The sequence below is a fragment of the Melozone crissalis genome, unplaced genomic scaffold, assembly GCF_028551555.1.
Source record: "Melozone crissalis strain CALT ecotype California unplaced genomic scaffold, PUWL_Pcris_2 ptg000012l_1, whole genome shotgun sequence".
In the NCBI taxonomy this organism is placed as follows: Eukaryota; Metazoa; Chordata; class Aves; order Passeriformes; family Passerellidae; genus Melozone; species Melozone crissalis.
Window position 1 is genome coordinate 9,633,769 of NW_026535790.1, and position 27,373 is coordinate 9,661,141.

General features: G+C 40.7%; 2 protein-coding genes across 2 annotated transcripts; one reads left to right on the plus strand and one right to left on the minus strand.

Annotated features, from left to right (window-relative positions):
• The first annotated feature begins 217 nt into the window (after positions 1-217).
• On the plus strand, positions 218-14,619 carry LOC128933737 (radial spoke head 10 homolog B-like). Its single transcript, XM_054270806.1, has 20 exons — positions 218-301; positions 1,104-1,402; positions 2,127-2,202; positions 2,436-2,504; positions 2,709-2,882; positions 3,402-3,487; positions 4,058-4,178; positions 4,873-5,049; positions 5,719-5,860; positions 6,317-6,438; positions 6,904-7,090; positions 7,784-7,892; positions 7,977-8,056; positions 8,153-8,301; positions 9,098-9,205; positions 10,108-10,281; positions 11,475-11,526; positions 12,037-12,147; positions 13,209-13,404; positions 13,830-14,619. The coding sequence occupies exons 2-20, from the start codon at positions 1,134-1,136 to the stop codon at positions 14,074-14,076; spliced, it is 2,649 nt and encodes an 882-aa protein (XP_054126781.1). The 5' UTR covers positions 218-301; positions 1,104-1,133; the 3' UTR covers positions 14,077-14,619.
• CCZ1 (CCZ1 homolog, vacuolar protein trafficking and biogenesis associated) lies at positions 14,560-26,626 on the minus strand. Its single transcript, XM_054270807.1, has 15 exons — positions 26,443-26,626; positions 24,750-24,847; positions 24,533-24,626; positions 24,361-24,435; positions 23,289-23,336; positions 22,939-23,022; positions 20,848-21,023; positions 20,540-20,621; positions 20,325-20,386; positions 19,710-19,821; positions 19,090-19,123; positions 18,618-18,735; positions 16,943-17,101; positions 15,755-15,882; positions 14,560-14,648 (listed from the first exon to the last, which is right to left on the minus strand). Exons 1-15 carry the CDS (start codon positions 26,539-26,541, stop codon positions 14,593-14,595), a joined length of 1,425 nt encoding a protein of 474 aa, XP_054126782.1. The 5' UTR covers positions 26,542-26,626; the 3' UTR covers positions 14,560-14,592.
• Between the last annotated feature and the right edge of the window lie 747 nt (positions 26,627-27,373).

A 27,373-nucleotide genomic window follows, 5' to 3' on the forward strand; every position in this document is an offset into this window, starting at 1 on the left:
GAGCAACGTGACAGAGCCATGTCCGTGGTACGGGGCACGGCTGTGGCCAGGAGCCTTCAGCAGATTGTCCGTGTCCGTGTCCGTGTCCGTGTCCGTGTCCGTGTCCGTGTCCGTGTCCGTGTCCGTGTCCGTGCGGACCGCGGTTCCGCAGCCCCGCTCCGCCCGTGCGGGAGCCAGCGCGGCCGGGCCCGGGCCCGCGGCGGCCGCGTTGTTATGGCTACGGCAGCGCCTCGCACTGCGCCTGCGCGGGAGAGAGGGGCCCGGCACCGGCCAGGTCCTGGCGTCCCTCACACAGGGCTCGGTAAGGGCTCGGTACCGGCCCGGTCCCGCTGCCCCTCAGAGAGGGCTCGGTAAGGGCTCGGCGCCGGCCAGGTCCCGCTGCCCCTCAGAGAGGGCTCGGTAAGGGCTCAGCCCCGGCCCCGCCGTTCCCCGCTCGGGTGCCGGTGCCGGTTGGGGCAGTCCGTGCCCGGCCCCGCCGCTGCGGCACTCGCAGGTTGGGTTCTTGCACTACCAAGCGGCGATACCCGGCTGCGAGCATTGCAGCTGTGCCGGCAGTCCTGTAACCTTCAGGTAGCTCTCAACTGGCAAAATAACTGCAGGATGTGGTGGTTATGCTGTGCTGTGGTTCAGTCTGCAACTCATAACTTGGAAGCAAATTATAGCAGTAATAGTAGTGCAGGTGTAACTTCCCAGAACTTGCCGAATGCATATCTTTGAAGAACAGCTTTCAACTTTTCAATGTAATTAATAGCTAAAAATCAGGTAAAGATGGAGATCTCCGTGTGGCAAAAGCAGGTCTACTGATAACACTTCCATCACAGTGGTTTTGATGGAAGACTTGGAGGTAATTCACAGACATTGCTCCCTGTTAACCTTGTGGCCTGCCTACCACAAGCTGACACCACTGGCTTGAGGAGTTGCTGTTACAGAGATTACTTTAATACATGCATTTATATTAATCACAGAAATACTGGCGTTTTGGTGTTTTTTGAGTTGGTTGTTGGTTTTTTTTTTTGGTAGTTATCTGTGTTTTAGGTTATTTAACTAGTTTATAGGTTAAAAACATGTACGTTAGACAGAAATAAATTTTCTTTTTTCACAAGGGAAATACACACTGAGACAATTCAGTAGCTATGATAAAAGGCAAGAAGAAAGATGGCAAGAAGAAAGATGCCAAGAAAGATGGTAAGAAGTCAGCTGCTGAGAAGTCAGAAGAATCTCTAGGTACCCCAACTGATAGCAGCTTAACAACTCTGGGAGATTTGCCAAGTGACTCATTGGGCGAAGACACTCCGGCAATTCCAGAGGCACCAGATGAAGAGCCAGTGGCAGAGGAACCACCAGTCCCCCCTGTTCCCCGGTTCCACGAAGAGCCTCTCCTTGCTCAAGTGATTGTTGAAAGGTACACTTGTTACAAATACAGCAGTGAAGTCAAGAACTCTCATTTAAGTATCTCTGCTGTAGCCAGTGTCTTACAAGCACTGATTTGAGGCAGAGAATCAGGTTATTCAGACCTGGTAGCAGTGGCACTTAGGAGATGTACATGTGGAATTCTGCTGCCTTCCTGCATCCTAGAGTGCTGCTGGTGCTCTCTGCCTGCCAAAACCCTCATTCTTTTAGCTTGTTCACCTTAAGTGAAGTTTTGTTAAAGTATACAGATAACTGGTGAAGGAAAATATATCATGTAATCTTAGTTGTTGCTGCCTTTTAATGCTTAAAGCTGCTCATATCTCTTCAGAATGTCCTAAACTGAGGAAGCAGGTGAATGGCAATGTTAACAAAATCCTTTTGTATTTCAATGTGATGTTTATATCTAATGTGTCATATACCAGCATGCCTGACTGTAAGATAGAGAATACTACCAATGTGGGGTTTTTTCTTAATTGAAGGAATTATGGGTCTGAGGCAACACAACAATGATGTGGAATGTTACAAGGAAGTTTCAAAAAATTGAAAATTTTCTTGTTGTTCATTGTTCTACACAAAGTGCATCAGCTGACCTGTGTGTAGACCATGGGAAATCAAAGGTCATTTATGATCATTTATGTGATTATATGGTTGTTTATGTGATTTAGATCTATTGGCAGTGACTTGAAATCTTCATCTTTAGTTTGGTTTCTTTGTAGCTATGAAGGTGAACAAGTTAATGAATTCTATGAGGGCGAAGGATTTATATGTTTTGAGGGAGGAAATACATACAAGGTGAGTGTATAAGTTTATTAAAAATTAGCAGAGTAAGTTCTCTCTCAAGAGCACTGAGAAGCATTGAAAGCTCTGTTTAGTTTCTGGCATTAAAACTCTTGATTTGAAACTAGTAATTGGAGGGGAGTTAATTCTTTTAAAATCTTACAGTCACTGTAGGTGACTGTACTTACTCTTCAGCTGGGGTAAGAGTAAATAAATCTGCAAGTGATGCTATTCTCTTCATTTTGAAGGGTCTGTTTTCTGAAGGGCGTATGAATGGAGAAGGGACTTACACATGGGCTGATGGAGTGAAGTATGAGGTAAAGTACAATTTAAGTGATAACTGAACACAGTTCCACGCAGTTAGATGTGCAAATTGAAGGAGAGTAGATAAGTTGCAGTAATTGGTGCAGTGGAAGTGGAAAATGCAGAGCTGTGGCAGTGATTTCAGTTACAAGCCTGACTTGTCCCAGAAGGTTGGGAAACAGAGTCTTAGATTTGAATGTTGTCATTTAATCTTTCAGGGAACATTTGTTAAGAATATGCCCACGCATTGTGGCCGTTATACCTGGAATGATGGCACTGTTTATGAAGGATCAATCCAAGATGGACTTAGGCATGGATATGGAGTTTTCAGGAGTGGTACTCATCCCATTTTTTACGCTGGTTTTTGGTGCAATGGCAAAAGACATGGAAAGGTCAGTAAGAACTAAATGAGAGCATGGGCTCCTTCAGGAACAGCAAGTGTTACTGTGCAAAGGTTTTGCTCTGTTGCATGGTGTTATGCTGTGTAGAGATTTGTTTTTCTAGGGAGCTTTTGTGAGGTTGTGAATACAGTTAATACTGTAGCCATACTGTTGGAAGGAAAAGACTGGATGGGTCAGAAAACTCATCTACCTCAGACTGAGTACTGTAATTAAGATGCCAGGGTTAGCTCTCTTAAAGTATTTCCAAGAGGTTTGAAAAAATGGTAGCCTTTGATGTAATGTAATAGGATTTTTCTTTTGAACATTTGGTGCTTTCTAAGGTCTCACCTAATATTAATCAAAAGAGCTTGCTTTCTTTATTTAATTCTATCCCTTCATCTGCTTTCAGTACAGTGAGTCAAAGGGACCCCAAGTATTAGAACATGATTACAAGCGTCATATTATTTGTATGTGTTTTATTCAGGTAGATGAATATTTAGGTGTTTAAAGTGACTGTGCTCTTTGTTTCAGGGTAAAATTTTTTATGATCAAGAACAGACCTCCTGGTATGCAGGTGATTGGGTAAATAATGTCAGAGAAGGATGGGGATTCAGACGGTAAATATGATAGCACTTCTTACCCTCAACAGTTTTTATTTTTATTTAAAGTGGATACAAATGCTGTCATTTTGTAGTAGTATGTACCTTCTGCAGTTGAATAAAAAATGTACAAAGTGCTTTATGGTAACAAGACAGACCTTTAGAAGTTTATTTTTATTTCTACTGACCATTCACGCAAAACAATAGCTTAAGACAAAGTCCCAAATCAGCTTTGGTAAACCACAATTCAGCAAACACACTTGATTGATTTGAGCAGATAAGGCTCCTAATGAATAAATGACTTATCTGTAGAATCATATGTAAACAAATATTGTTAATAGCTATGGCAAAGAATTTTTGGGAAAAAGAGCTGGTTAATACTTTGAGTGATTTCTAAATTAAAAATAGGAGGTATAAAGTGGCTACAATAAAACCTCTGTGTCCATGTCATAGTGAGTCAATTTTCAATTTAATGCTTATATTTAACCTTAATAAATTATAAATTTATTAGCAATGAGGTTTCACATAAATCTTCCATAAGATCAGCACAGAATTTAGTATGAATTAACTTTTATTGGTTTTTTGCAGCTACAGATCTGGAAATACGTATTTTGGTCAGTGGAAGCAAAATCTACGACATGGACATGGAAAAATGATATGGCTGGCAGATAACCAAGAGTATGAAGGAGAGTGGGAGTGTGGCCTGCAGGTATAACTTCTTCCCCAGAAACCCTTCTTTAGTTCAGCATCTGTCCACTACTCTATTGAAAAGCTAAAGAGGGAGTTTTGTGCAATATCAAAGGAACTTTGTATGATTTTTGCCAGTTGAGTTTGCCAGTTGAGATAAAAAACCATGTTCTTTATTGTAAATTGATTCTTATGTTAGCAATATTCAAATTGTTAAAGGATTTTGATTTAGTCTTATAAAATCAAAATTTCATTCCCTAGTGGAAAATAGAAACATTTTTCAATTGGAAAAAAAAAGTTAAAGAAGTGTTTCTGACTTAGCTTGAGCAATGACTTCAGCAGTAGGTATATGTGGCAGTTTATTTCTGAGTCACCTGTAAAATACTAGACCACACTGTTCCCTCTTGGAAAAGTTTTATGATGGGAGACAATTTTGTGTCACTTTCAGTTCCTTCCATTTATTATTCTGTTTCAAAAAGAAGGTGGGTTACTTGCTCTGTCTTTTCACTCTGCTTAAAATTTAGGAGTCCCTGGTAGAGCTTGTTCAAGTATGTGTTGATGCAGTGCATCCTCTGGGTGCTTCTCCCGTGCAGCTTTGTAGGATCTCCTTCTGTCCCTGCTTTGAGGTGCTGCAGCCATCAGCTGGGGGATTTTATTTCAGAGAATTGCCAAAGTCTGGATCTATTTTTTAAGCACACTTTTTTTTTTTTTTTCAGCATGGTTCTGGCCTGCACACATGGTTTTTTAAGAGAATGGACTTGTCTAAGTATTCCCTATGGAATGAATATTCGGGGAATTTTGTGAAAGGGGAGCGCCATGGCCATGGGACATTTCTTTATTCTGATGGAACAATGTACAGTGGAGAATGGGCACATAACAAGAAGCATGGCAAGGTGAGTATTGGCAGAACTACAGATAGCAGCAGAGCAAACTGTCCTGCTCTGGATAAGTGGATCTCTAGATTTCTGTACAGCAAACTTCATTCAGTTTGCAGTGTGGATGGAATCCCCACACAAAGGGCAGAGACTTCACTGAAAGCAGTTGGAGTCCTTCCAAGGACACAGGCTGACTCTGTGATTAGATATATTTTGGGTATACAAAGACATATATTTCACTGTGGAGATTTTCAGTTCGATAGGTGCATCTTGGGTTTTGCAGTGGTTGGTCAGAATTTCACACTTCCAGTGTGAGCTAGTGGATTTCAAGCTGTCCTTGCACAGAGAAGTTCTTGAAACCTCTCATAAAACAGACTTTTGAAAAAACTCTGAGTGGAGTGCCACATATGCATCTAAGGAGTACAAACAAGTCTTTCTGTGTGGGGGAAAAATACTTTTCAAAATCAAACAGATATATAGTCAGTTCTTTATCCCAACAGTGTACCTATTTAATAGATGACAAAATGCATTATAAAAGACAGTAGGAAAAATTATTTTGCTGAATTTTATTTCATATATTGCATTTTAGCCAAGATTCTGAAAAGGAAATTTGACTGAGAGAATTAGTGGTTTGGTGTTTTTATAAATCCTTGTTTTATATTTATATTATAATTAATCTGTCTGTAGGGCATCTTTGTCTTCAAGAGTGGTGTTTGTTTGGAAAGAGAGTTTGAGAATGATCGTCTTGTGGAAAGGCCTCCTCGTCAAGGCTCTGCTGTGAAGGCCAAGAACCGGAGAGCCACTAGCCCAAGAAAGAATTTTGGCACTAGTGAGCAGCTTAACAAAACAAATTTTACTTAGTTCACATTTTGTTGTTCCATTTTAGTACAATATGAAATTGTTTGTACATACTCAAAGACCAGACATATTTCCTCAAAGAATTTAGATAGAAATGGGAGTCATGGCTTTTGCTTCCATGCTGTGTTTCTGTGAGTGACATGGAGTGAAGTGGCACATCCACACCACATCTTGTAATGAGTGAAACTGTTGTGTGAAAGTTTCACAGCTTTTTTAATGTCTGCATTTTCTTTTGGTTCGGAGTTCATTTGACAGAATTGCTCTTCAGTTGTTCTGCTGTTGGTTGTGAAATCTCTACTTCTTACTGTGAAGGAATCTATTGTTCCAAGTCAGTAATATAAGAAGGAATAATACACATTTTGTTTTTCTGTGTGTGTATACTGAGCTTTGTTTTAGTTTGTTCTAACTTACTTTATTTGTTTGATAGAAAGGACCGCAGTCGTTAATGCCTTGGGAAAGATTTCTGTTCTGGGATCAGATCTTGATTTGGATGTATCATCACTGCTTGCCTTCTTCCCAAGGGAAGACAGAGAGAATGAATCACAAAAAGTATAAGTCTACTGCTTGATACTTTCAGTTTTCCCCTGCATTGTTTTTCATACTATTTTATTTCTGGTTTATTTGTGTTAAAGTAACTCTTTCTATTAAACAATTATTTGAAAATCTGAAAGCCATGAAAACAGAAAAGCAAAAAGAATGAATAGACAATATTGCATCTTCTGAGCTTCCACTAAAAAAGGCCAATTAAAAATCGGCTAACATATCTGGAAGGGCATGGAGCAACCAGCTTTAGCTACTCTGAGGTTTGTCTGCTGATAGAGGATGATTTGTTTGTATCAGTCACCAAAACCCTCTGAGTTGAAGCATTACTTTTGAGTAATGCTTTTGTGAACTCTTAGCCAGGGATATGCAAAGTTACAAGGTCAAATAATTATCTGCCCAGTTACAGAATCAATACAAACTGGTCTCTTCTTGCTTTGAGATGATGCTGAAAACATATCCTGCTTTATTTAGATAGAACTGGCTGTATTGAGTCATATTTCAAAATTGAGAAGAGCCTACTACTTCTACAGTACCTTGGGCTGTGCTTCTTGTGACAACACTTGCAACATGACTATGCTGCAGTTTTGGAGGTTTCTGAAGGACTGCAATTTTCATCTCTGCTCTGTGACTCTCACTGAAATAGATCGAGTGTTGAGAGGTTTGTACTCCTGGTGAGCAGGGTAAGCTGGGCAGAGTTGGAGGGCGAGTTCTCCTGGCAGCTCAGCTCTGGGAGTTGTGGTCCTGAGTCAGTTCCTCTGTGCCTGTGAGTTCTCAATGGATCAATTTACACTTCCCTGGGCACTTCTGGTCCTTAGGCGAGAAAATAGAAAATAAAATACGACATAAAAAATTGCACTGGAGATCCATCTGTTCAAAATATGTACTCACCCCTGGTCTTGCCATTACTATTTAAGAGAGAGTGAGAGAATTTTGAGAGAGAAGTAGGAGAAATTTTTTTTTTTTTTCAGTGTTCTTAACTTTGGTTTGCATGTAGTATTTTTTGGTCTTCCATAGAGCCAGTTCATCAATCAAATCCCTTTAGACCTGCCCTGTCCTTAGTATGTGAAGGGTTTAACTCCAACTTTGAATCCCCTTTTATTGCTGTATATGCTGAGTGGATGCATTTCTGGAAAGAGAATTGTCCAAGATGCAGCTACAGGTGGACAGTTCTCCCTTGAAACTTGTTTGGAAGTGCTGCATTATCTGGTGTGAGATTTCTGGGAGTGTTGTTACACTGTGAGGGGTGCAGATGGAGAGGGTAAGAAGGGCTGACAAATCAATATGCCTATAAGCATTTTAATATACAGTACAGTATAAACAGTAGAAATTTGTTTTTCTAAAAATTTTTCAGGTGATCAATCACCTAAGGACATCCATGATCCAAGTGGTAGAGTACTGTTCAGAACATTTGTATGCTACCTTGTTCACCTGGCATTTCATATCTATCATGAAAAGTACAAGTAAGTTTCATCTTTTAGTGAAATTTATTTCAGTGTAATCAGTTTGAATCTTCCCAGACAAGAGAGTTTTTGTTTCAACTGTAGAGATGAAGTTCCTCATCTGCAGAAGTGTTTCTTAGAAATGATGTCCAGGAATGTTCTGCCCTCTGCCTGTTGTGTCCAAGGTAAGCAATGCTATTTCTTCTCTGCAGAATTCATTAATTAGTATCACATGCATTGCAGTTTTATTGTTAATGTTATTTTTTCCCAATTCATTTTAGGTATCTTATATTCTGGTGGAGAATTCTCATCTTTTGCCATGAACTACCTTGAGAAATGCTGGGAAATATATGGAGATTTTTGTAGACCATGTCCCAGACCTCCATTTGACTCCACAGTGAAGCTGAGGCAATTCCTCTGGATGTTGGATGTAATAATCTCATTTTGTTCTGTTTTGTGTGATTAGATGTGCTTTCTTTGTTCAGTTTATATGAACCTTTTAAAATAGTCCCTGTGGCTTCTGCTCAGTTGAAAAAGCGGGAGTGAGGTTATTTGTGCAAACTGTCCAAGGAGCAGTAAAGGAACAGTTGTTCTTCTGTTATCTACTGTTATTTATGCACGTTTTCAGGATTTGAATTGTAATTTTTTACTCTTATCAAATCCTAGACAGATGTGTTTAAGGGAATATAAATATTTTTTTCTGATCCCCACTGTGTCTCCCTCTTCCCCATCTATAAAATATATATATGAACATGTCCTATTGTTAGAAGTCAAAGACTGACAGCTATTGAAATAACACCATAAACCATTTCAATAATGTATTTACTACAAGAGAAGCATGAGATTCTTTACTAAAATTCAGTAATTTGGGGACAGATCAAGATTACTATGAAGGTAGAGAACAATTGCCCCTGGTATGCCTGGGGTTGGGGTGCTTCACTTTATAAATCTGAGCATTTTCACGAAGAAAAGATTGGATGGCAAAACTGTAATTTTTTTGTATTTTTGTTTATGAGCTTTCTCAAGTTCTTTTGTAACACTGCTTTTGCAATCTAGGGAAAATTCCCATTGGCTTCAATAGGACTAGAATTTCTGCTGTTAATTACAAAAGTGGAAGTATCATTTGAAATCTAGAAATTTTGGCAAAGGCTTGAAAAGGAGGTAGATGAGGTCCATGTGGGGCATGCCTTAAGTGCTGTTAACATGTGATATTTATTCTTACCCAGGATTTTAAACTTCTCAGTGAACAATTAACTGCTCCAATAGTTCTGGAAATACTTGTCAAAGTTGGTGCCTCTGTACCTGACATCTATGGTGTCAACCTGGAGCTGGAGGTATGTATGGAAAATAAAACAACTGCTGCAGGAACAGTTAAAATTGCTTTTAAGAACTGCTGCAAATGCAGTTTTTCTTAAGTACCTCATCTTAGCACAGTCTCAGCATACTTGACCATTCAGAAAGGTCTTAGGAGTGCCATAATCCAGGCAGGGAAATCCCCTTTGCAGTGGGGTGCTGGTAGTGACAGTTCTGTCCTTGGGGAGCTGCCTGACACTGTGGATATGGAGTGATCACAGAGGGATTAATCACTGCACTGGGGCTGGCAAGGTGGATCAGTAATTAAGATGTGAACCCACTGATCCTGAAAATCTGGTGATGCAAGAAACCTGATTAGTGACATGTGAGGTGCTGCCACCTCAGTGAATGAAGAAGACTCTTGTGCTACCTGAGAACTGGCCTAGCACAGAGGGTTTCACCCTTAAAGAATTAACTCTTACCTAGCAACAGCCTCTTGTAAATGGCATAACTGAATTTGTTTTGAACAGATCTGATAAACTGAACACACAGTGAAAGTCTTACTAAGGAATCCATTATAAACCCACTCAAGGTTTCTAGCAGCATCCCATGCAATTAAAATATGATGTTTTAGGTAACAGCTGTAGTTGTGAGTTACTTGTTAGAGAAATTTCTCATAGCTCCAGATAGAACAAAAATCAGTGCAGTGCTTGAGCTCAATATGACTTGTATAAAGTGTAACACATCATATCCTCTCCTGAATTTTTTGAGCTTTGTCTGTTTTCAGTTTTTCTTCAGACAAAGGGATGTTTGACTAGATGAATGAAGCCAGGGGGACTTCACTGCCACTTCTGTGTTCTTTGCTTGCTCAGGTACATATGCCTGTTAATGAAGAGATTTTGTAAAAATTAACTAATTTACCACTGCCTTTGTTTTACTCTAGATGGTTTTTCTGGAATTTTTTGAATCTCTTCTTGAATGTGCATTGGTGTATGTTACTGAGGATATGGTCCTGAAGAAAGAAGCTGAAGATAATAAGAAAAGAAGTAGCTTTGAAATCAAGGAGGTCCCCAACGAAACCTCAGCTGTGCCTCTCACAGAACAGGCTCCACCCCAGGTAAAGCAGATGCAGACCTGCTCAATGTTGTTATGTGTCCACTGAGAGAGTGAAGTCAGGCCCTGAAAATGTTCTGTTTCCTCACCATGGAAACCAATTTCCCCTTTTTGCATAAACAAATTCTTGATTGGGTCTTTCTGCTTTTTCTGTTTGTTGGTACCTTAAATTTTAACATCAGTGTGGACAGTTTTAACACATTTGCACATTTTACTGAAAATACACATAGAGTACTTCTGAATGGGAACTGACAGATTGGTTGGCTGGTGAAAGATTTTTCTCTTTTGCATTAAGCTGAATGTCTAAAATTGTCCTGTAAAATGACATTTTTATGCCAGCTGTTGTATGTAGCAAGCCTTGCTGTTTGCCCACAGTTGAGCTGTCCTCTTTTTCTCTTTGCTAAACTTCAGAATAAGGATTTTGTAAGTTGTGAGATGCTGCCTGTGACACTGGTGCAATTTGTATATACAGAGTAGTTGAAGACATGAATTAGAATTGTTATTATTTGGAATTATACACAAGATGAAAGTATTGTTATTAACTCAAGGAGTATTCACGAACATAATTTCACAGCCTCTGTGCCACTGTACACCACCATTTCCCATTCTTTAGCCAGTTGTTCCCACCCTGTGCACCCATTCCCTTGCAGCATCACTGCAAGCAGTGACACAGTTGCACAGTGAAGTGGTCCACTTAAAACAGTAAAGAAAAAGAAAAAGAAAATCTTAATTTAAATGTTCTGAGGCTAAAATGTTTCTTGTGTTACATTTCATTAGTGCAGCAGAAGTATAATTGGTACAGACATAAATGATGACATTTCCCAGGCAGCTGAGCTCTGCACTCAGGAGCAGATGAACAATAGATGAACAATATGTAGAGCAACATGTAAGAACAGAGAACAGCTCAAAGAACAGGAGCTTTCATTTTCTGTAGTGCTGTCTTTCCCTAGCTCTGAAATAGGATAATCCTACTGGCCTGGCTGGTATTGAGGGGAAAGTATTACCTGGAAATACTTGAAAAGGTAAAACACTCCTACAATAGAAATATCTTGAGATAAGCATGATTGCAGGATGCATTTGGCTGGCAGAATGCTTTGGAGATGGGAATTTGCACAACTCAAAGGGACTTGGGATTTCACTTTGGGATTTGAACACAGGCCCAGACATTCATTAACTGAGTTTAAAACTTCTTGCCAGCCACCGAGACCTGGTGAAGACACAGAGCCTGCTCCTCAACCTTCTCTACTGGGTGAGTACTGTATAAAGTGACTGTAAAACCATAAAGGGGCTTGAAGAGATTCACTTTTTCTGCAACTTTCAAAACAATTAAACAGGAGCTGCTCATGGAAACAGGTGATGTATTGCAGTTACGGAGAGCAGCTCCATTCAGCTTGGCAATTATGACAAAGTTTAAGTTTAGCTTTCCATGCCTGCTGTACACAGATGGCTGGCTAAGTTGTACTCTCTAAATTTTCTATGCTTTTTAATTAGAAGCTATCATTTTTTCATTAAAAATATTTTTTAAATCTTAATTTATCCTGTTCTGTCCACTCATGTGGGCATGGAAACAGGAGCTTGAACTCTGCATTGTGCCTTCATTAGAAACAAACTTTTCATAATTTCAGAAGTATTTTAACCACAGGTCTGACTTTCAGGGCAGATGACAACCTGTATTTGTTTGTGCTGAAGATCAAACTTGGAATTTCATGCACAGGATTAAAGGCTGAGAAATTTTAATTTTCTTTCTTTGCAATATCAGAAACTCTTCTTTCATTTCCCATAACTCCTGGAGAAAGCAAAGATGATGGGTCAATGCCAAACAAGGATGTAAAAGAAGAAGAAGATTCCTATCCAGAAAAGGAATTGATAGGTAAAACAATCCTATGGTTTTAGGACTTATACACACAAATCTCTTGTAGCTCTTGAATTGTGAAGTTTTATTTGTATAGGCAGATTTCAGCTTGTCACAAGAGGGCAGTAAATGAGCATTAATTCTGGAGGAAGATTTTTAAAAAATTTAAAATATTTTAAAAAATAAAGTAAAACTTCAAAATTAAATAAGATATTTAAGTACTGGCTCACAAAGTTTCCCCAATTTCAAAATGCTACATTTTATTTGCAGGACATCTATAAGCTGTAATTTGTATTTACTCTATGAGAAGCTCAAGCGGCAAGCCTGTCTGTGGAGTGTCTTGGACAAATAAAATGTATTACTGCCATGTCCTGCTGCTTCTACTTAAAATAAGAATTATTATTAATGGTGCACCACCACTAGCTGGGATAAGATGCCTTATGTTAGGACAGGCCAACATTCAGGCAGGAGAGATGTTCAGTAAGAGCACTTTGAAATGTTGAGGGTTGTAGTTTTCTCTACCATCTTCCTTCCAGCTCATTAGCAGATCTCATCTGGGTTGGTTTTTGTGTTTGTTCAATGTTTTCTGCTGCTACAGAACTCAAATCCAAGGACAGAGGTAGACAAGGATCTTTGTGCAGTCATCAGCTCTGTAGCTGAAATCTGAGGGGTGAAATGTTACACGGCTGAGTTTTGTTCAGGGCCCATCAGCTGGGCCTGGCCTGTTCCCTGACATGACAAGGGACACTGGCACACCCTGTGTCCTTTCAGCTGGTCATGTTTGTCCATCCCTTCCCCCATGCACAGGAGGCACAGATACTGAACTGTCATCAGGTTACTGCAGCAGACTCTTAGCACAGGATTAAAGGGGAGAGTTCATTGTCTTTTTGTGCCATTCCCAGGGCCAGGTCACTGAAGCCGCCCCCATTCAGTTCCAAGTGTCTCACACCTTTCATCCTCTGTACCATGCAGAGGCCAGACCTTCCCTCTGCACTGTCAGAGCTGAAATATTGTAGTCCAAAACACATTTGAAATAGAAGTGCCCTGCAAAATAAACATGTTTAATTTACATCTTGCAGATGAACCAAAAGAAGATAAAGATGAACAAAAGGAGCTGTGTAGTTTCTGGATGTGTCAGGTGGAAATCTTTTTCACAACTAAGTTGTTCCCTGCTTTTGAGCGTGAAATAGTGCTGAGAGATAAAATAAAAGAAAAAAAACCCCAGGATGCTGAATTAGCTGAGCTGAGAAAGATCCAGGCTGAGGAGCTGAAAAGGTGAGTGTTGGATCTTGTCTGGCAGTACTGTTATCCTTTCTTTTCCACTAGCAAAATAATTGAAAATGAGAAGTGTGTTCAAGAAAGTAATATAGGTTACTGTAGCTGGCAAACACACTCACACAGGTTTCATTAGTAACACAGAGAATGTAACTCCTGTGCTTTCTGCTCCTGGCTGGGGTAACAAATCCAGGCTGCTTTCAGGTTACAAACTTAGCTCTGGTATTTCCTGGCACTTGGTTCTTGCTCTGTGCAAAGGCAGTTAAGACATATTTGGACTTGAGGGGGTAATTAGAGACTTTCTGCTTCTCTACACTGTGGCTGTTTATGCTGCTCATCCTCTGACTAGAGCTGGAGTTGCTTAGCCAGTGGAAACCTTTCTCCCTTCTCTTACAGTACCTTAAATTCAAATTTTGTTCATGCAGACTTATTGCTGAAAAAGAAGAAGAAGAAGAGGCAAGAAAGAAAGAAGCAATTGCTTTACAGGAGAGTGTCAGGCTCAGTGAAGAAGCCTCATCATCTTGGGAGACACTGCTCTACTGGAGAAATCTCCAGCTGAAAAAAGAGGTCTCCAAGAGAGAACCCTCACCAACAAAAAGCTCACGAGGCAGTGAGGCTAAGGCAGCGCCCACAGCTACCAAGGCAACTGCTGACAGAAAGAAAAAGAAATAAATCCTCTGCTGGGAACTGCTGAAGCTTCAAGCAAGTCCTCTTCCAATAAGGAAAAAAAAACCAAAACCAAACCAAAACAGCCCCAGAAGACCCACAGTTGTAGGAAGCTGTAAGAATGGCTCAACTGTGTGCACAACACTTGCTGGTTTCAGAGGGAGCAGCCTTTTACACCAGTTTTGGGTAAACTGGCAGGAAGTTACACAATGCAAATGAACACAGATGTTTCTAAAGTGTAACAATTATTAGTTTTATTTTTCAGCAAAATATTCACATAACATATCAGAATGGAATGGTACAGATGAGTTCAGACTGGTTTTTAATTAGTTTGGACATAAACATTTTTAAAATTTAAAAATTTTATGGTCAGAGTTTACAGATTTTAGTAGAAATTTTGATTCTTACAAAGCAAGTATTGCTTTACTATTGTCATTATTCCAGTCAATAATATGACTAATAACTTCTCATGTTGAACAAGTGCCTGACATTGACATCTTCAATAAATCAGCCCTTTGCAGATCAATCCAAGAAGAAAATATTATTAAACTGTGTTGCACAAAGTTTCTTCACTTCTTCTGTTAAAAAAAACAAAAAAGCCCCATCAGTCTTGTATTTTACAGAAACCTCCTCAAGAAAAGCCCTGGGGATTGTCATGGAGAATATAATAAAAATCAAACAGAAAAAGCCCTAAGAGTTTCTAATGTAGAAACACACTTAATATTACTCTCTCTTCAGTAGGAGAAAGTCAAGTTTGATGTCTCCCACTGTCTGAAAGTGGTTTAAATGTAAATGCTGGGCCTCTCATCAAACACTGCAACAGCAGCAGACTTGGCTTAACATGTAGTTAAGGGAAGTATATGATAACCCCTTTTTCAAAGAAAGGAGGAATTAGGATATTCTGTTACGGTAAATCAAGTCTGCAAAACTTTTGCTTTGTGTTATTTGGTAGACTGATAAACTTCCTAGGTTTATCAGGCACAGAAACACTCACTCAGTGTTTCTCTGTGGCAGGTTTGATGCTGAAATACAGTTACAGAGAGATTGCCAAGTTACACAGCTCATTCCTCTTTTTAAAATGCTGCTGGGCTTTGGTCCTGGCAAGGTAGGAATTCTTTCCCATTGTCTAAGGGAAGGATGTGCTAACAGGAGCACATTGCCTCCTGTTAGAATGGAGAGCCCTAGCATTGCTGCAAGATTCAAACAGATTTTTATAGAAATAGCAATGTAAAAGCTTATTGCATCTTAATGTTAATTCTCACTCTTAGTCCCAGTAAATCATTCTCAGAACCACGTTAGAAACAAGACAGCGATGGATGAGGATCACGGACAGGACAGCCACAATGTGTGAGTAACTAACCCTGCATCACTGACAAACAGATGTAAATATATTCATCTCTCAGCTGGAATACATTTTTAAATTATGCCTAAACTAAGCTCACAGCGCTGTTCTTTATTATTTGAAGGAGGAAAAATGACTGATTAATAATTAAGAATGCCTGCTGAATATTTATGCTGTCCTTTCACAGCTGGTAGTAGGCAGAGTAAAACCTTAGGCAAACTCAGCAGCTCCATCAAAGATCAGTCCCTCTCTAGACTCCTCATGAGATGGGCTGTATTACTTCTCTAGGGACACATATTTTAGGAATAACTGTATTTAAAGGTAATAAGAAACAATCCTTACCATTAACTTCAATCAGATTTACATTTTTTTGATTCAAAATAACATAGAGTTCTCGCTGGTCAGACTTTTTCCCAACTACCCAGTAATCACTCATTGCCTTCACAATAATTTCCTCGTCTTCATCAACTCTGAAAGAAGTTGTAAAAAGTAAAGAAGGTGGCAGCAAGATCATCTTCAACAACTTTATGTGTAATCATTAGGACAGCTCAATGTCAGAAACTGTAGTTGTGGAGTATCAAAGAAAACACCAGTTCTAACTTTGCCATCATTCAGTCCAGGTTGAAGGCTTCAGAAATGGCTGCTTAGGACATGCCCAAATGTGTCAATCAGTAATTTTTTCATTAGCCAAACAATGCAGTGAAAACACTGAAGAAAGCACCTCTCCTCCTTTCTGGCAAGGACACACTTCACAGAATGAGGATTTGCTGCACAGAGACCAAACACTGAAAGCTGGAGATGGGTTGGTGATACTGAGCTTTCCCAGAACTGTTACACCTAGACCTAAACTATGCTCAACAACTGGATATCTTCTATAAAGCTGTCACCAACCCAGTTCTTCCATAATATGATGAAACACACTTTCTTCATTTATAGAAAAATGGAAACCTTGTCCTTAAGCATAGTGGGAAAACAGCTTGTTGCTAATTAGAGTTAGGGGCATCCCAATCATTCAGCACTGTCATGCTCTTTCTCAGCTTTTCTAGTGACAGGGTCTCTCCCACCTTGCAGCATGACACCCACTGACTAAAGGCACTTATCTTCTCTATCAGCAGGGCTGCACTAACTGCAAGGTTTGCCTTTCATCCTTTGTTTCACCCCTAGAAGCCACCAGCTGTGTCAGGGCAGGAATGACACAGGCAGAAGCAGGTGTCCCTGTCCTTTACACTGCTTTCCCAGATTAGACAGACTCTTGTGCTTCCCATCCCATTTTCTATGACTACTCTGAAGCCTCCAATAGGTGAGATACTTTCTTTGATAGAGGCCCTGGCCCTCTTTTAATTTTTTGTTTAAAAGGACACTAGAAGTTTGTTATTTTTTTTTTAAGATGGGACTACTTCTAAGCAGCACAAAATACCAAACATGAACAGCCAGCCATCAACAAAAAGACTGGAAAGGACCACTCCTTTGCAAAGAAAAAAAATCTGCTTGACAGAAGGAGTTCCAGACTATTTAACAGTCAGGCATTACCTGGAGAAGTCACTGTTGATGTCACCGAGAATCTTCATGAGGTCAGGGTGAACAGATGCAAGTGATACACTGGGGGTTTTCCTCATGTGAATGGTGCTTTTCTCTGCCAGGTTCATGTGATTGAAATAGATGAACTTAAATTGAGGTTCTTTCTCAGCTCTAGGAAGATTTAAAAAGAAAAAGTGATTTGTGAATACCAGCATGCTCTATAAGCACAGGCTTCCCAGAGAATGGGTAGTGAGCCAGTGCAAAGCTAACTTACACAGCCTGGACTTCTCTTCACACTGAAGAGACTTGTGGGATTGAAGTTCATTTTAACACAGTTTAAAAAAACAAAGACAACCAAGCCTGCAGAACCAGCCAGTATTTCCCCTTCTGCCACTCAGGCTGCCAGTAAACACACACAGGGGAGTCTGAAGGCCTTGCCCCACTTCAGAATAGTAATTAATTTGCATTTTTCTAATGAGCTGTTTTTTCCTGGCCCCATTTTGTTCCTGCTGCTCTCCCTTATGCCAGTCAAAGCTGATTTGAATGGATCCTGGGTCTTTAATTTGAGCAATAAGTCATCTTCTATTCATGTTTTTGTTACTTGTTACAACGAAGAGAACAAACTCTTTCTTGATCCAGGCAATTAGATTTCCCCCCACATCATTTGTGTCGGCCAAGCAAGAGCCTATTTTCAAACTCCTGCCTTGGCAGTCTTCCTCCATTTCCTTTTGTACAAAGTTAATATTAAAAACCTAGAGTTGTAATTTTTTGTAGAAGTCACAACACATTCAGACTGACCAAAAACTGGCTGCAGCTACTGGTACTTGAGGCAATGCATTATTTAGAAGGAGAAGATACTGTGATGACACTGCTCACCTTAGCAAACAACCAGATACCCCTGCTCTCTGTCACCCACATGCATTAGTGTCAAGGAACTGTATCATGTTTTCAGGACACCATGGCATTAAACTTTTAAAGAGTTAAAGCTGCCAAAGCCAGTCCCAGATGACATCTAAAAACCCCAAGTTTAATGATTTAGTAGATTGGCACAATTTCAAGCACATCCTATTCTATCCTGTGAGATTTTGCTGATTTGGGATGGTACCATAGACAGAGTTCACTCACACACCTATCTTTGGTTGAACTCCTTTTATGTTGCCATATGGGTTACAGCTCTTGCTTCCTCAACTAATAAATCTACCAAAAAATAAATGCAATTTTATTGCAAGTCAGCTCTAGTTCTAAGTGAAGGATATTTTCTAAAGCATTAGCATCCTTTTTCTTTTGACTGTTTTTTGCCCCTCAAGTAATTACCTTAGTCCTGCAAAATAGGAAAATAAAAGACCTTTTTTCCTCACCTACTATACATGGCAACACTTCAAGAAGCAGTAATTCTGGAAAAGTCCTCAACAGTAAAGCTTCCACTGCAACCCAATAACTTACTCACTAAAATTCCCATTTCAGCCAGACAATAAACATTTGTTCCTAAATTAGTAACACCTATTGTTACTTCAGGGAGACCCAGATATGCAATAACATGCACTTTATAAACACTTAAGATGCAGAAAAGTAGATAAGCATTGCTTTAAGTACACCATTAACGCTTTCAAAATTTGGGCTCATTATTTAAGCAGTTCATTTAATCTAAATTTCACCAACTAATGAGGAAAAGAAGTGTGGTACAAACCCTGATATTCTCTTGTTGATGTTGTATTGTTCACATATGTCGGATGCCAACACCGTGAGCTGAGGCCCAACAATGCTGTCCAGTTTTCTGCAAAACTCCAGTGTGGGTGGAATTGAAGCTGTCAGGCAGAGAAAAGGCAGAGGTGAGATTTTCTTCCCACAGCTGAAGGTACAGTTTCTGCAGTTGTTTTCTTAAAACATCAGTGAGAGTCCAAGGACAAATTTCTCCCACAATTCAAACCTCAGAGGTGAATTTGAATATGGCTAAGTGAAGCAGTATTTAGTCATTTTATTGTGTAAAATGAGTTACTTGAACCACTGGAACAAAGATAAAGGACTGATAAAAGCACTCACGAAAAAGAGACTCAAATAACAAATTAATATGAGTATTTTTCAAGAGTAAAACAAGATTCATGTCAAAGTATTTTACATAGAAAAGTCTTGGCAAATAATTGATGCTAATAGGTACTTACCATCAATCATAAAGCAGACAGCTGCACTCATTGCCTGGAACAAAACAAAAGCAAAAAAAGCCATTTACAACAGAGTCAAATAAATGACAATACTTCAGAGAGGTCGCACACAGGTGAGAAGAGATTTAAAAATCCTTTTTAAAGGTAACACTTCAATAGGATAACCTTTTGGCAGTCCTGCACACCTCAGGTTAGCTATGATTTTAAAAATTCAGCTATGATTTTAAAATTCAATTAACTGCTTAAGTTGTAGGGGAAAGATAAAACTTGGTAAAAATGCACTTTATACAAAGATACCTGCAAGAATCTCCCATTTAAGGTAAGAACAAAAAATTTTTTGTTTTATTGATTAATCCCATATAAAGCAAGGCATGAAATCACCTAAAGCAACTAAAGGCTGGTATTTTGTTTGAATAAAACAAAATAATTGTTTGTTTTGTACAGGGTACAGGAGAGGGGAGAAGAGGATTCAAGCTTTAAAGCTTGTTGCTAGAAATGCCAGTTTTCTGTCTCTTATAGTACACCCTTCTATACAATTCCTAAATATTTCACATCATTGTCACATTCATTGCACAATGATTCCTAATTCTGAGGAGTAATTGCAGAGGAAATTGTAATACCTTATAAACAATTAAGTGAAGCTCTTCGTAAGTGTCATCAGTGTTAACAAATATTTTGGGGAAACGGCATTTTGTTTCTGGATCATTAAGATTTAAAGGTCCAGTAAGAAACCTAGAAAATAATTCAACAGGTCAGATGTGATGAATACTTGTATTTCAGATTTTTGAATTTAACAGATGTTCTCCAAACTTGCAATTAGGAATTCTCATGATTAAGGATGTCCAAACCCACAATTATGCAAAATAATGTTGCCCACTTGCTTAAGTACAGAATTCTTCACTGACATGCAGAGTACAGAGGAAGAACAAATAGATAAATCCTAGATTAAACTGCACCTTTGTCTGGAGAGCTTGACTGAAAAGAAATGACTGGAACAATTCCCAAATTTGTCATACAGTGCATTAAGAACAATGGGAAGAAAAATAAATCTGCAGTACTGTTAATGAAGCATTTTCTCTTTTTTCCAAGGGTCAAGTTTTACATTTGCAGCAACGATTGTGTGACCCTCAGGAATGAACTGTGTGTGGAATATGTACTCAAAACACACACACTCCTCCCAAATGCTTTGCCTGGGGGGAAGAAGCAGTAGATGGTGGCAGTAAAACAAGACCTACCTTCCATAGTGTTGGAGATTCCCTGGCATTTCAGCACGTATTGGAGAATCTCTTCCCGCTAACTGAGGGGGAAAAGAACATACAGGGAAAAACAGCTTAGAACAGAGAGAAGAGAGATTCCTCTTTGGTATTTTAGCCTTTAGTACCAGATAAACAGGAACAAAAGACCAAAAACACCCAATTACCTCGCCCCTCAAAACCCCCAGCCCAGCTACCTCAGGCTCCATGTGCCTTGGAAACAGAGATGTCGTGAGATATTTGTACAAAATTCTCATGTCATCTTGCTCCAGTCCACTCCTAGAACACAGTGGGGAAAAAGAAGCAAATTATGTTTGTGCTGCAGTTCAGATCACACATTTTCCATAACTAGCTCAGACCAATGCCTTTCTTACTGAGTGGTAGCCTGACTCATGTTTTCTCATTTTCATCCAACTCTGTCACTAATTTAAAAGCTTCCCTATAATGGCACTTACTCATAGGACTAGAAATTGAAGAAACACAAAAGAATTACTGAAGTACCTACCAGATAAGCTGGTCATTGTAGAGAAATGCAGTGTACTTGACTATATTCAGGCTTTCTTCCATCCTGTTTATAAATGACTGGATTTTCAAGTAAGTCATTTTATCCAGTGGAAAGAAGCTGATTCCACAAAACACATCCAGCAGATCACAAGACTGTAAGTGCAGTGTCTGCAAGTACTGAGAGAACAACGACAGTTGGCTTTTAGAATTCAGAAAACTGTCAAGGTGTAGATTTAAAGGACAAATTTGAGTCTAATCCCCAACAATCTGGACTAAAAATCAAAGAAAAATCCACTCCTTCCAGTGCTACTTGTCTGACACATTCATGTGGGGACAGACTTGTATTTGGACTGAAGGAAGCTCAATTTAGCTTAGACATGAGAAAGTAGTTTTGTACAATGAGGGTGCTCCTACACTGGCACAGCTTGCCCAGAGAGGTGGTGACTGCCCCATCCCCAGAAACATTCACAGCCAGGCTGGACAAAGCTCTCAGTAATCTGTTCTGGTTGAAGATGTGTGCTCATAGCAGGGGGCTGGCCTAGATGATCTTTAGGGGTACCTTCCAACCCATACCATTCTGTGATTCCATGTGTGAATGCATGAATGGGATTCCAGGCATCACTTTGCTTTTATTTAATCATTATGAAAACAGCTTTTAAGCAAAGTTCAAGATCTTTTGAGAGTATAAGCAAGCAAAGCCTATCTTACCGATATTTAATTTCAGATTCAGTTGTAGAAATAGGAACAGATGCTTTCAATGTGTAATGGAATAAATAATTTCCATTACTCACTTTCTTGATAGACTGTAACCTTTAGCAAGAGATTACAAATGCACTGTCAAGTGGTCTGTGGAAGATGCTTTATCCAATGGCTCCCTCTACAGTCACTTCACATTCCTGAATGCCCACAAGAAATACAGACCAACAGGGTGACAGATCTCTGGCACAGCTTGTGAGTCTCTCTGTTTTAGCAATAAAAATTTATTACTTTCTTTTTTGCAAAGGTCTACTTTTAATTTAGTCTGGACAGCAGCACACACAGGCTCACCATGGTACTTCTTGTGCCAGTGGTGTTTATTCTGGAGTCTACCACAAGTCTTACAAAAAAGCAAGACCCTCCCCAAGTCCACAAGCAAAGCCTGTACTTTTGTTTGCACTGTCACAGCATTGTGCCATTCTACAAATCTGTTAAAAGAACAAAATTTTAAACACCATTACACAATGCCTACACTCCATCACTATCTCAGATCTCAATACCACAAAAGTACAAACTGTTGACAGCAGTCCTGTTTCCTTGCTTGCAAACAAGAAAAATGGGAGCAGGCACTTTTCAAGTGTGATGAAACTTCTCATGTAGGAACTCCAAATTGTGACAGATGAGACTACTCAGTCAGTTACTTTATGTGAAAAATAGGTTTTGCCTTTTATCCTTTCACTAAAACATCAGCTATGAAATGACAGTCTGAAGACTACTTACAATGCATGCAATATTTCCTGAAGCCTTCTTAGGATTGGCTACTAATTCCACATAGTGGGTGTAGAGTGGAGGAGTTAAAAAATTCATCTATTCACTATTTCACAGTATGAAAGGACTTTAAGCATGCAGGCTGTGGAATCTCCACCCCTGGATATTTTCAGGTCTCAACCACCCAAAGCACTGGGCAGGAGAGTTTAAATTCAGTGTTACCCTTGAGTAGGAGGCTGAACTGGATGACCTCCCCAAATTTCTTCTAAGCTCAATGAATCTTCAACAGTCATCAAATAGGTCTGTACAAATTGTTATCACACTAACCAATTCAAACATTAAAGCAGAACTTTGAAAGAATGAACACAATTCCATCAGAAAAAAGATCCAACAGTTAAGTTGTTCCATCAAGTCATAACCACACTTGTGGTTCAACTCCACTGAAAGAAGCCACTCTGTCAGAAAAAGCAGGAAGTATTTGACAAACTGAGTAACCACACACTCTATGTTGACTCTACATCTTTTCCACTGCCTGTGTTTTATAGTCACATTGCTGCCACTTTTTCCTTTTTTTGTGTTTTATTTCCAGTGCAGAATCACAGTATGTGCCTGAAAAATGAGGTCTTACCCGATGGAAGAATTTCTCTAGTCTCTCCTTTAGCACTTTCACACCCCCATCTTCCATGGCTCTCAGGAATGTGCCATTGAAAAGCTAACAGTTTAAAGAGAAAATAATCAGTTAATTGAGCAATCATTTACAGAAATTTCTTTTAACTTGGTTATGAATATGGATTACAACACAACTCCCATTCCTTAACATATTCCAGATCAATCCAAATGTATCCCTTCTTTACTGAAAATCATTTAAATTTGCAGAGTCCAGGTATAAATGGCAGCAGAGGCAAGAATTTATGTGTGATTGAACTATCTCATGCTCTTGTCTTGTAAAAGGCCTTGAGCCCCCAGTGTTAACCCTACCTTGTACATGCTGTAGCACTGCTGGAGGACTGAACTATAAACCTTGTCCTGCAGGAAAGAGAGCAGCACATCAGTACGAGCAGAGGCAGAATTACAGGAATTTTGGCTGAGCTACACATAATGTGTTTTCAAAGAGCCAGCAAAGACACAAATCAGAGAAATCAACCTCTGAAAAGCTAAATGGCATTGTCAGTCAGCATCTAGAAATGTCTCTGTATTTATAAAGTATGATTTCAATAAAGGGAGTCCCTTCCCCCATCACATTTAGTACCAAAAGCACCTTCAGAACACATGCCAAGGATTCCAGTTACAAACAGTGCCCTTCCCTCAGGCCAGTGGTCAGTGAAAATGATCCTCTTTCTGATGGCTCTCTTCATCCAAATCAAAGGCTGAAGAATGTGGGACACTACAGCAGGTTTTATGGGACTGAGATCTTAACCCAGAACAAAAAGAGATCATTTTATCTGGCAAAATAGAGTCCCTAGGACTCCAATCCTTTTCTTAGGACACAGAGAGGAACAAAAGTAATGCACACTGTAAAGAACAGGGGCAGGATAACCAACCAGCTTTTTAATTGTTATCCCACTCTGCCAAATATCCTTCCTGTATACAATTCAACAGACATAATGATTCTGCAGCTTGGACAAGAAATCCCATCATAGTTATGAGCTTTTTTGGTTTTCCAGATTAGTAAATATTACTAGCAGTCTTAAGAAAGTAATGACATGTATACTGGCACCTAATAAAAATACATAGATTTAAGAACTTAATTAAACAAACAGATCCTAAGAAATATTCACCTACTCCAAGCTGAAAGTCTCACAGCTGAATATTTCACCAGTGTTTATTGAATGATCTTGAACTGTTCTGTGGATAATTCTCTATTTTGTCCTCTTCTTTAAACTTCACTGAAAAGTACTTTGCCCTTTTTCCATTTATGAAGATAGATTTAGATACATGTAAAATCAATTTAACAGCAGTTCAAGAAGAATTAAACTAAGATATTTCTGGATGGAAGTACTCTCAAAAATACAACATAACTCATTTTAAAAAAAGGAAAGTTCATTATTACCAGCAATTCTTCTTCCTGATATTCATAGACTGGCTTTCCATCTTTGTGTTTCTCTATGATGGGATTCCGTACAACCTAGGAAGTGGAACAGGCTGGTATGAGACAATGCAGAATGCATTGAGAACATTGCAGGATGGTGCTTTAGGAATGTGCATATCACGTGCATAAGTACCATGACCATCCAAAAGTTTTCTTCAGGTTCATGGAAAAACTGTCTGTTCTTCTGTGTATGTAGGGATTTTGCAGGTTTTGTTGGGCTAAAGGTCCTGGAAAGAAAACATATAAGTAGATACAGATATTTATACACACTCACAAGAAGACATATAACTGAGATATTTAAAATACAGTGCTTGTGCCAAAACAATCACCCATGCAATCAGAATTCCTACCTTGTGAACTGTACTATAGCTTCACACAGTCCCACATTTCTAATTTTTTCATTCTTTTCTACTTCATTTGGATGATAGAAGAGAATCTTCTTTTCTTCCTAAAATTTGAAAAAAAGAATCCAAGCAAATGCATTTTAACAAAATCAAAGAATATTGAGTTCATGGTTTGTTTGTTTTTTTAATCCCTTAATAACATAGGCAGAATTTTATTTTGTACCAAAATGGATTTCTGTAATAATGGATAAAAGATATATTAAACACACTTAAGCAGCCAAACATCCCATGATATGTCAAAGGGCTTTGTAAATTGAAGGCTATTGATATCACAGGCCCAGTTACTTCTGGGCCTGTTCAAAGCAAGGCAAGCTTCAAAGCCAGCTCAAAGCATGACAAGCTTCAAAGGGAGCTCAGATTGCCCCAGGCCTTGTACAGTCATGTGTTCAATACCTCCAGAGATGGGAATCCCACAACTTTCCAGCCCTGCTCTGATGTTAGATCACTTCACCTTGAAGATTTTTTTTTTTCTGTCTCATCAGAATTTCCCTCCATCCATCCTCATTCTTTCACTTCAAGAACCAAACTCCATCATCTACTGCTTTCCTTCAGGCAGAGACTGTCCTCTGCCCCCTTTCCACATTGTCTCTCCTCCAGAATGCACAAATGCAGCTATCAAAGGCTCCTCTGGTACCCCACAGACTGCACCCCCTGACTCACTCAGGGCTTCTCCACCAGGCTATTTCAGTTTGCCAGTATTTTTCCTACTCTGGGAATCCCTGGAAGAGCACAGCACCCACTGCGCTGGCCGGAGGGGAAGCATTGGCTTGGCTGGACCTGCTGAGCCACCCTCCCTCCCTCCCACAGCCACAAGCGCTCACTGCTGATTCACGTAGGACCTGTTGTTCACAGACTGATCCTGTTTTGCAGAGCTGCTCCCAACCAGTCCACCCGACCTGCCACGGTGAGCCAGATCATTCCACCCTACACACAGGGCTTTGCTGAGCTCCAGAGGTTCCTGCCGGCCCCGTCCCCAGCTCGCTGGGTCCCTCGGGACAGCGCCTCATCCTCCAGCGGAACAAACAGCTTCCCCCGGGCCGGAGTCACCCGGAGAGTGCTGAGGGCAGGCTCAGCCCCCTCAGCCTGTCACTGCTCTGCGTGTAAGTATTGCTCTGTTCAGGAACTATTAAAGCTGAGCATGAACCACACAACACGCTGACACCTAAAGCGAGAGACCAGAGCTTCCTGACTCTCCTTACTAAGGGACACACAGGCGAATAAACACTAGTAGTAACTTGACTGTAACTAAGTTAAACAGTAACCTTTCTACCATATTGTAGCTACGTCGAGAAAGATTTTTAGACAAAGTTAAAGCATCAGCAAAACAGTTGCTGACTGTCCAGCTCCCCATCTACAACATACGCCGGGCTGCTGACAACACCTCTGGTTACTATTTCTTTTCGGTGTGAGGCAGTGCCAGACCCCAATGGGGGCGGCAGTCATACCCAGCCCCGCGGGTACCCAAATGCCCGGTACGGATGCGGCGGCCGCGGGCCGGGAAAGCCGCAGCTGCGACCGCCTTTGTCCGGGGCCGCTCCGCAGGGACAGCACCGAGCCCGCACACGCTGCGGCCCGGCCTCGGGCACGGAGGAACCGCCGCGCCTTCCCCGCATCCCTGGGTGCAACATCCCCCCGGTACCTCTCCCTCTTTGGGCCCCAGCTTGGGGTTGTAGATGAAGAAACTGAGAAGGGTCGGAGCGAGCTGCTTCTCCTGGCCGGCCGCCCCCGCCGCCGCCATCCTGAGTCTGGGGCCGGCAGCCGCCAGACACCATCGGGGATCGGCCCGAGGCCGCCGCGGCACCGGCCCCGCCGCGCTTCCAGCGGCCCCGGCCCGGCCGCGGTTCCGCCTCCGCGCCCCGGAAGCGCAGCGGCGGCCGGGAAGCGCTCCCGGCCCGGGAGCCCCGCAGCGCCCCCAACGGCGGCCGCGGGAACGGCGGGAGAGGGAGCTCGTGCCGGCGTTCCCTCAGCCGGAGCCTGTGCCCGCTGTTCCCTCAGCCCGGGGCCGTGCCCGGTGTTCGCTCAGCCGGGGGCTGTGCCCGGTCAGGACCGCGATTCCTGCTGGGGTCCCGCTCAGCCCCGCCCGGCAGCCGCTCACAAGCAGAGAGCTCCGGCCGGTGGGCCCGGGGGTTCCGCGGTGCCCCGGCCATTGCGCCCTGTTCGAAGCGCGGAACCACGAGCGGTTCACTCCTCTCAGGCTCGTTCGGAGCTGCCCGGCAGCTGCAAAATGTAGAAGTGCTTTGTTTTTAGAGGTAGAATCCGAGATTTGAAAGATGAAATCAAGTTTGAATAAATTGAAGGAATTGGCATGCAGCATCACTTAGTTCAGGTAATCCTTTTGCCATAACTAGAGATATTATGTCTAGTCTGATTATTTTTCCATTTTCTGTCTGGCGCATTTAAGATAGTGGAATTTAGCTAATAAAATAAGCTTTTCTATTACTTTTCAATTCCCGTTATAGTAAAATTCAGTGTGAGCTAAACTAGAAGTAAAAATGGCTACATGGTGAGATGTATCATTTTCTTCTCCACAGGAGTGTGAAGTTTAGGAATTTGAATAAACTAAGGTCAGA

Coding starts and splice junctions, on each gene's coding strand:
- LOC128933737 (XM_054270806.1), top strand. CDS start 1,134: ATGATAAAAGGCAAGAAGAAAGATGGCAAGAAGAAAGATGCCAAGAAA. Junction 4,179..4,872: donor AGTGGGAGTGTGGCCTGCAG/GTATAACTTCTT, acceptor TTTTTTTTTCAG/CATGGTTCTGGCCTGCACAC. Junction 6,439..6,903: donor GAGAGAATGAATCACAAAAA/GTATAAGTCTAC, acceptor TGCTTTATTTAG/ATAGAACTGGCTGTATTGAG.
- CCZ1 (XM_054270807.1), bottom strand. CDS start 26,541: ATGGCGGCGGCGGGGGCGGCCGGCCAGGAGAAGCAGCTCGCTCCGACC. Junction 19,822..20,324: donor AATCTCCAACACTATGGAAG/GTAGGTCTTGTT, acceptor ATTATTTTCTAG/GTTTCTTACTGGACCTTTAA. Junction 19,124..19,709: donor TTCACTTAATTGTTTATAAG/GTATTACAATTT, acceptor GTTTTGTTCCAG/GCAATGAGTGCAGCTGTCTG.